Source organism: Sinocyclocheilus anshuiensis, unplaced genomic scaffold, assembly GCF_001515605.1.
Source record: "Sinocyclocheilus anshuiensis isolate Anshui unplaced genomic scaffold, SAMN03320099.WGS_v1.1 scaffold454, whole genome shotgun sequence".
NCBI classification, from domain to species: Eukaryota; Metazoa; Chordata; class Actinopteri; order Cypriniformes; family Cyprinidae; genus Sinocyclocheilus; species Sinocyclocheilus anshuiensis.
The window spans coordinates 2,163,592-2,172,775 of record NW_015548217.1 but is presented as its reverse complement, the minus strand read 5'-3'; the positions used below and the strand labels follow the sequence as shown (position 1 = coordinate 2,172,775).

Sequence of the window (9,184 nt, the reverse complement as noted above, 5' to 3'; positions counted from 1 at the left end):
TTGCTTTATTCAACATCAAGAAGATCAGGCCCTTTCTTTCGGAAACATGCTTCACAACTCCTTGTTCAAGCTCTTGTTCTGTTCAGGTTGGACTATTGCAATGCTCTCTTGGCAGGTCTTCCAGACAGTTCTATCAAACCTTTAAAATTAATACAGAATGCGGCTCCAAGATAAATGTTTAATGAGCCGAAAATAATGCATGTCACACCTCTGTTTATCAGTTTGTACTGGCTACCAATAGCTGCTTGCATAAAATTCAAGGCACTAATGTTTGCCACTTCCACAGACTTTTAAATGAAATGTTCCCTCCTGGTGGAATGACCTGCCCAACTCAGTCCGAGCAGCTGAGTACTTAGCTATCGTCAAGAAATGGCTAGAAACACATCTCTTCCATCTTTATTTGACCCTCTAATCTATTTTATCTTTTTGTTTTCTTTTTGTATCCATCCATCCATCCGTCAATCCATCCATCCATTCAGCTGTCCACCTATCCATCCATCCATGCATCCATCCGTCCACCCCTTCGTCAATCTATCCGTCCATCCATCCACCCATCCATCCATGCATTAACCCATTCGTCCATCCATCCACCCATCCATCTATCCGCACATCTGTTCATCAGAACCAGCCCTCGGACAGACCGCCTCTCTGTTTGTGTTGATCTAGTCACATTGCGAGAGCCGAGACTCTGTGTGTGAAGCTTTACAAAGGCAGTTCGGAGCCTAATCTTTCTCACAGGCTGTGGGAGTATAAAGGCTTCATGATTCACTTCTGCTCACGTACTTTGAGTTGCCTACGGACACGGTCGATGAAGAACTTCCAGCAGTTCTCCCTTGTGTCCATCAGACCCTGGCCACGCACTTCATTCCTTAAAGAACCGATGATGTTCTCCACCTCATCATCAGGGAAGAGGTCTGGGATTTCACCTGTGATGAAGACAAAACAATGATGATGGAAGCAGAGCAGTCAGACAGATGCTGGCAACATCTGAGAGCATGATATCAGTCTTACAAAGGAATATTCCAGTGCTCTGAAAGATGGAACAGCCAACGGCATTATAAATATGCCATAGACCATAGGAAAAGAATAAAGCACTCTGAAAAATGACAGTAGGCCATGATTTAGGCTGTAGACCTGGGAAATATAACTAACACAATCATACTTCATACTTAGAAATGATTTAAGTGGGTGATTTAAATTAGCGAAACCATCTTTTCAACCAAATATTCTCTGTGATGTTCAAAATGTTTAAAGCAAGTACAGTAAAAAATAAATATAATTATGTTTTCCACAATTTTTCACAAGATGGACAATACATGGATCAATATATTATTTAAAAAGCAATAATTACCCACATACTTTAATTGTTTGCTAAAATGAAATGCATATTAGTAACAAAGATGCACATTAATGATAATCATTGTATCATCATGATTTTAATATAGTTATTAATACTGTTGTTAATTTTTAAAAATAATGTAAATATTTTATCTTTTTTTAATAACATACAAGTACACTACTGGAGCAGTTCATTGAACAGTGAAGATTCAAACAAATCGTTGAATTCATATTTAATAATTTAAAATGATGAATTAATTAATTCAAATGACAACTGCTTACCAAAATAAAAATCTCATTAGTAGTAAAAACACATATTAATCATCATCATCAATTTAATATTATATTATTATTATTATCCTCATTATTATTGTTGTTAATAATACATGATGATAATATATAAATACATTTTTTCTTTTACTAACATACAGAATAGCTATTGGACCAGTGAACATTTTCAGATTATTCAAACTAACCATCGAATTGATTTCTTGAAACAATGATTCACAGTAATGAATTTAAAATATATATATATTGAAGTATAAATCAGAGACACTGATTGAATCAATCTCTGAACTCCTTCAAGGAAGTACTGCGAAAGTAGTCTAATGACTCTAGTCTATTTCCTTCATATTTCCAGCCATATAATCACAAATATACCCTATGCATATCATCTGGCAGAGAAAGCGAGCTCTACGTGATGCCAGTGGGCACAGACACACAGCAAAGCTTACCAGACGCTAAAAGGTCGTTCACCAACACGAGGAACTTCTCATCTGCAACCTGGGCATCTGTCATGAGGAGCACCATGCCAATATTCTTCACGCCAGCTTTAATGTACAACGCGCCCAGATCGCTCTAAAAATACACAAAACAACAGTCGTACACCATGAGCTCCTCGTCCTGGAATAGTCCCAGCAGAACGCTAAGAGATGAAACATTACAGGCATGAAGGCTGATGAGCTCTGAAATCTCATATTGTGCTCAAGAGCTCCTCTGGTAATTGCTAATTATTCCATTCTTTTTTCAGACTTTTACAGGGCAGAGTGTGAATTTGCAGCAAGGTGATCTATACTCTGGCGAGGAGCATTACAATGAATATTTGATAGGGCAAACAGTAAGCGGTTTCAGTGGAGATTCAGTGTGATTCTGAGCAATGGAAGCCGCTCTGCAAGCATGTTTTGTTTTGGTTCAGGCTAATAAACGGAGCGAACCTTGAGATCAGGGATGCCGTATCCTTTCTTCAGCGTGATCTGAAAGACCTCCAGGGAGCTGATGAACGCCGCCAGCCTGGTCAGGCTCTGCTTCCCGCTGCCGCCCACCCCGACCAGCAGAGCATTTCCCCGCGGAGACTCCAGGATCCGATTGATACGGCAGCTGAAGCAGGAGAGACGAGGGTCAGAAGGGTTAAGGAGATCAAATAGAGTCATGCGGAGGAAGAATCAAACTTCATCCTGCTGAGTAATGCCTAACTCCATGAAAAGGTTTGTCCTGAAAAATCAACCACTAAGATTAGCTGACTGGTTTATCAATGGATAGCATTTATTATATAGTGTGTTTAATGCTGATTAATACATATCAGGACAATCCAATGACAGCAAAACATGCTGAAATGAAGACTTATTTTAATTAACTCACTAAAAAACCTGAAAGTGGATTTGTTTATTATTCGGTCAGTAGAGTTTAGAATCGGCACAAAAGCCAGATATCACCAGTGATTTGGTCTGGATGCAAAACTGCATGTACATAATTTAAAAATCAATTAGTTGGTGGGTTGCTAGTCAATTAATTGGTTTTAAGGAAGTTGTTGTAATTATATTGGTTTCAGGTTTTTTTTTTTTAATACATTTTATACATTCTTATTAAATTAAATAACTTTTATTCAGAATTTATTAATCCATTTATTATATATATATATTATCACCAACCTATTTTGGGTAAAAGTAGGAAAAATAATACTTCTCTGTAAAGAAATTTGAAGTAAACATATGCAAATCCAGTGTTTTACCACCTCAAGTTGTTTTCATTAACGTAAATATATACCTCATTGTTATGTTCTAACCTTGTTATATTTATCTTTCAATAAAATTATATGCCCTTAAAGTTGTGGCAGTTTTTCTCTGTGGTATCAAAAATGGTATAGAATATCGATATTGTTATCATATCAAAGTTATACATTAAATTCCCCCCGTGAAAGTGCCACCATAAATAGAGTTTAAGTCTGTGGGAAACACGGACGTTTAAAAACAACACAAGACGTGCCAAAAAGATCCATTTAAATGCGTTTGAGTGTGAATTAAAAGGAAAATTTATAGATACATAATAACTTTCGTTAAGTTGATATCACACTTCCTCAGAGGGTTTTAGCATGTTTAGCTGTATAGTACATTATCGTAACTGATCCCGTTTTCTGGTATACGATGCACAGTCTAAAGTAGTGCCCAGATGTTCATCCATCAGCAGAAGCTCTTTCTGGCTCTCTTACATATGAGACATGGCATCCTCGAACAAAACAAGGTTTATAGCCGCGTTGACTTCATTGTAGCTGTCAAGAGCTTCCAGCAGGGTCTTGTTCAGGCTCCCCCAGGACTGCACCGCCATGTATTTGGGTTCACCGATGCCCGTGGCGAAATGGCAGTACATATTCATGGCTCTGGTCTCCTCTAGGGTCTCCTCCATATCCTGGTGGGAATAAAAAGCAGCCTTAAAACGCCATAAAATATTAAAAGGTGAATAACTAAGGTTGAGCGCTGCTGCCTTGGGGAGGAGCTCATGTAAATCAAACGATCGCCACCCTGAGAATTCATAGCGGTCGGAGACCTTTCCCTCTCCAAAACCAACGGAAATTGGTGTATTTCATGTGTCGATCAACACGTGTGTGTAGTTCAGGTGATTAGATGTTGCTTTAAAGGCGAGCAGAGGTGAAGAAGGAAAGTGCGATTTCTCTCCTTCACTTTCCTGCAGAGCGTTCACTCATAAGCCTCAGGAGGTGCGGGACGTTATGGGGTTAGATCTCTGCCACAATTCTGCACGTAAAAGATCATATTTTAAGCACACAAAAGTGCATTTTGCACGTGTGCGATCTGAGTTCTCGCAAAGAAGAAAGTATTTTGAGTGCACTAAAATCAATTTGGCATTTAAAATACGTTTTTGGATGTGTGGAGAACTTCTCTTTTGCGCGTGCAACGTTTCACTAGCTTGCTCCCTTGATGCCCGCCCTCAGTGCTCTCCAAATGCCGACGACTGGCTTGCTCAATACAACCCAGCGTTACAATATGCCTCAGTTCACGCGCGTGCAAAACGCACTTTTGCGCACTCAAAATATGATCTTTTGCATGCAGAATTGTGGCAGAGATCTAATCCCATAGGCCGTGGAGAGAAAAACAGCAGAAATAATTTTTTCCCCAATTTGCTGGACTGGCAGGGTTTTGCTCTGATTAGCATTGGCCTTTAATGACCCTCTCCAGTCAAAAAACTCTCACCTCGTAGAACTTTTTCACCGTTTCTGACTGCAGCTTGTCAAAGATGTCGAAATCTTTGTCTTCCACCATCTTGTCGCGGTAAACCCGGTTGGACTCGTGAAGGAAGATCTTCACCAGGTCCTGAGAAGTCTTCAGACACTCGCTGGTGCAAAACAGGATGCCCTGAAATCAAACAGACAAACCGCAATAACAGGGTTATTGTTTCTCCAGATATTTCAAATGTCAAACTACTGCATAACATTTTTGTATGCATCTCAGTGGCAAAGCAATAAAACAAAAGCATAAAAGTGCAGATATCATTACAATTCAACGAAGAAAGATGCTCAAAAACACTGAACTGTTGGAGTGTAAAGAGAGAAGAACAAACCATTGATTTTTGACCACCAGTGATTTTGGGAAAGAACTACAACTGATCCGTCTAATACCGTATATTGCACCACTTTAAACTCTACAGTCGTCTAAAGAGACTAAGAGGGATTTCAGGCACCAGAACAGGCGTAGTTTTGAAATTTCATCATTATAAAACATTGACATCCTTTGTGTCGATGTACTACAGAACACTACACTGCTGCAGGTCTTTAAAAGTGACCGAGACACTATCATCAATGTCCAAAATAAGAAGATCGATCAAAAAATTGACCCCGGGAACCTCGGGTAAGACCAGTAGTCATCCTGCATGCTCGAATGGATCCCTGAAAGCATCATCTGGTGTGATCCAGAACTCAAATTCATATTGATTAACCATCAGGAGGAAGGATAAACAGCCTCTCGGCTGTGAGGTCTGACCCGGAGTCCATACACCGCTCCAAAGAGTGTCTGACGCTAGATTTACACCAAGCATCTGTCTGATTTCTCCTCAGCTTTTATTCTGACACTCCGGAGCTCTTCTGACTTTGCTTCAGCTCTTCAACACTGAAGAATGAGCTCTATTCTAGCACAGACCTGTCTGAACACACCACGTTTAGATGCTTTCTTCCTCTGTTAAAGCTACATAAAAGCTCTCGAAACAAAGTATAACCATTTAAGTTCTGAATCAAACTAATAATCAATAAACATGTCTATTTTAGACATGTCTATTTAATACTAATCGACCATCCAGCAAACCTGCTATTCCATATTTGTGACCCTGGACCACAAAACCAGTCTTAAGTGTCAATTTTTCAAAATTAATCATCTGAAAGCTGAATAAATAAGCTTTCCATTGATGTATGGTTTGTTATGATAGGACAATATTTGGCCGAGATACATATTGAATTGAATATCTGGAATCTGAGGGTGCAAAAAAATCTAAATATTGAGAAAATCGCCTTTAAAGTTGTCCAAATGAAGTCCTTAGCAATGCATATTACTAATCAAAAATTAAGCTTTGATGTATTTACGATAGGAAATTTACAAAATATCTTCATGGAACATGATCTTTACTTAATATATCCTAATGATTTTTGGAAAGAAAATTATAAGAAAAATCTATAATTTTGACCCATACAATGTATTTTTGGCTATTACAAATCTCAGAATATAAACGACCTTAAAACAAACTTTGCACATTCTCAATCTTTTTTTTTTTCTGAACCACATTTCCACATGTAAAATTAGACAGTGCATTTCATCACACTCTGTGGTTACAGTGCAAATATGAAAATGTAAAAATAATATACACAAATGGTTTCCTGTTGTAATTTTTGTAAAGATTGATATAAAAGATTTCACAAAATATACTGTGAATATATACTATAGAAATTGTTTGTTTGTCTTAAATGTATTATTTTATTCATATGTACTTACTAATTTTTATATATACACTTATTATTGTTAATCACTCTTTGTCTTAACAGTTTTTATGACTAAAAGCCTGGGATAAGAGTATGAAATCCATACATAGTAGGCTTTTAAAAGTAAAAAATAAATAAACAATGTTTCAGACAAAGTTGCCAACAAGACATAGAACAAAAATAAAAGTTCATTTAATAATAAAAAAGGCAGAGAGGGAAACTACCCAAAACACCCCAATTCAGATGAATTGATTAAATTCTAAAGCTGTAAATGCTCCATAAATCTGAACCTGCTGCTGCTGCTGTTCATTATTCTGCACTCCTGCACTGCAGTGAATCTCAGTCACACACGCGGCTCTTCAGACGCCATTTCCACAGCGATGAGCCTCCTTTGAAAACAAATAAATCAAACCGATGGCCCATCGCTGCTCAGTGAGATGCAGGTCCAGTCACGGCCGGACAGCGCCTCAGGAACTCCGTTCTGATGACATACGGCAGTGCTTCCCATCCAGTCCTCAACGGAGCCTAATTATCCGAGCATTTCCTCACACCCGGGCTATAAATTAATGACTTCACGTCAATCACCACGCTGAAATAAAGTACCTACCAGCAGCATCTAAAAAAAAAAAAAAACCTTTTCCACCAAACTTTTAAAATGGGAAACTATTTCTTGGCTGTGGGGCGAACAGGCTGCATTTTATTATTTTTTTAAAAGAGTTCACAAAAACAAATTGGATAAGATTGCACCTTTGGGGCCCTCTCGGTGTAACAGGAGACTTTAAATGCTCTGTATCACCAACCAATTAAAGAGGTCTGAGAAATAACCAGCAATCGCCGCGGTCTCGATTCAACAGAAACACCGAACATGCAGTCAAGATAAGAGCTGCAGACGAAGCCTTATGGAAAGCTCAGAGGGAACGTGTCGTGAGATCCGCTGTACGAGGCAGTGGTGTGTCTCTGTTCTCCGGCAGCTGAGCTGTGAGCTGAATTAGTAAGGCAGAACTAAGGGCCGCACTTCAAATGTTCCTTCAGCTGCGTCTCATCTGCTCCTTTCTCCCGCTCTCATTTCGCTTCATTACTCCGACTGCACCCACAACAATGAGTGGAGCTTCAGAGGCTATTCTCTTCTTTTCCAGCTTTCATCATCGCTAAAGCGAGGAAACGGGGCTCAGTAAAGCCGTTTGTCTAATCCAGCACAATAACAAGAACTGGGACAGCAGAGCCGCACTTAAAAGGTGGACGGACTGAACTGTTTATGCATCTGGATAATGATGTTGACTTCCTTAACTAGGTTGAGAATGGAGTGGATTTAAATGTGACCACAAGCGCGTCTGCTAGTTAGAAGAAAAAAATCAATTTTATGCATTAATTAAAAGTCATTTTATGCCTTTGTCAGAATGTGCACATTTAAAAAAATCTATGGGTGAATTAATTATTAATTTCTGACTGCAATCAGAAGCTGATAGGTGGCTTTCTGACGGCGCTGTTTTCATGACCTGTTCTAGAGTTAATCGATCTGCATCTCATCTCAAAGTGTTAGAGAGAAATTACTCGCACTGTTTTCTCTCCAAACTCATGATAGCTCATGACTTGTATTAAATGAATATTAGACACAGACCAGATCATAAAACTTTCTCCAGCTGAAAAGAGCGAGACGGAACAGCAGGTAAGTCATTTCCTCACACTGATTGCCAGGATTAATGGTTTATCACTGAAAGATCATAACTGGAGTCTGCTGGAGTGTGATCGGAGTACCTGGAATATGTTGGAGAGGTCACGCAGGTTGAAGATGTAGTGGAACTTGATGGCGGTGGGCAGGAAGGTTGCGGTGACGCGCTGATGGAAGGCCAGGGCCAGCTGGACCAGCTGAGAGCAGCTCTTCTGCAGAACGGCTGGGAATCCCTCGCCGCGCAGATGCTGACTCAAGATGCTGCAGTAGATGGTGTTCAGAGCGTCCACACCAGGAAACGAGAGCGCAAACACCGAGAAATGTCTCTGAAATAAACCAATCGTTCAACAGCTTCACATTAAACCACAAGCTTCTGTTTCAACAGCTCATATTATATCATACATCTACAAAATACAATTATACGTTGTGTATCATGTTTGATTCCCAACATTCTTCAAAATATGTGTTCAGCAGAAGAAAGACACTCATGCAAGTTTGGATGATGATGACAAAAATTTCAACTTTGGGTGAACTGTACTGAACAGAAGTCTTTTATATTCACCAAGGCTGCATGTATTTAAATAAAAAAGACAGTAATACTGCAAAATATTATTACAGTTTAAAATAGCTATTTTCTATTTTCTGAATATACTGTAAAATGTAATTTATTATACCGGTATCACCGTGGGGGCGGGGGCGTTCCCTCTTTTCCTCTTTTCCTTAGCTTTTAAATAGCTTGTAAAAGCGGCGTACCGAGTGTGCATTTTACTTTCACTTTCAAATAGCGGCAATTCGGCGTAAAGCAATTGTTCGTTTTTAGTTTGTTTGAATTTTCTCTCTTTTCCTCGCTTTCCTTCGCTTTAAATAGCTTAAAAGCACCGTGCGCCTTTTACTTTCACTTTCGAATTAGCGGCAATTCGGCA

General features: G+C 39.1%; 1 protein-coding gene across 1 annotated transcript in view; it reads right to left on the bottom strand.

Moving 5' to 3' along the window:
* dnah9 (dynein, axonemal, heavy chain 9) overlaps positions 1-9,184 on the bottom strand; it is a 101,452-nt gene that overhangs the window by 41,793 nt on the left and 50,475 nt on the right. The window contains exons 37-42 of the mRNA XM_016440776.1: positions 8,348-8,587; positions 4,821-4,982; positions 3,824-4,020; positions 2,553-2,715; positions 2,073-2,196; positions 784-926 (exon numbers count right to left, since the gene is read on the bottom strand). Coding sequence (XP_016296262.1) covers positions 784-926; positions 2,073-2,196; positions 2,553-2,715; positions 3,824-4,020; positions 4,821-4,982; positions 8,348-8,587 — 1,029 coding nt within the window. The remainder of the gene's footprint in view (positions 1-783; positions 927-2,072; positions 2,197-2,552; positions 2,716-3,823; positions 4,021-4,820; positions 4,983-8,347; positions 8,588-9,184) is intronic.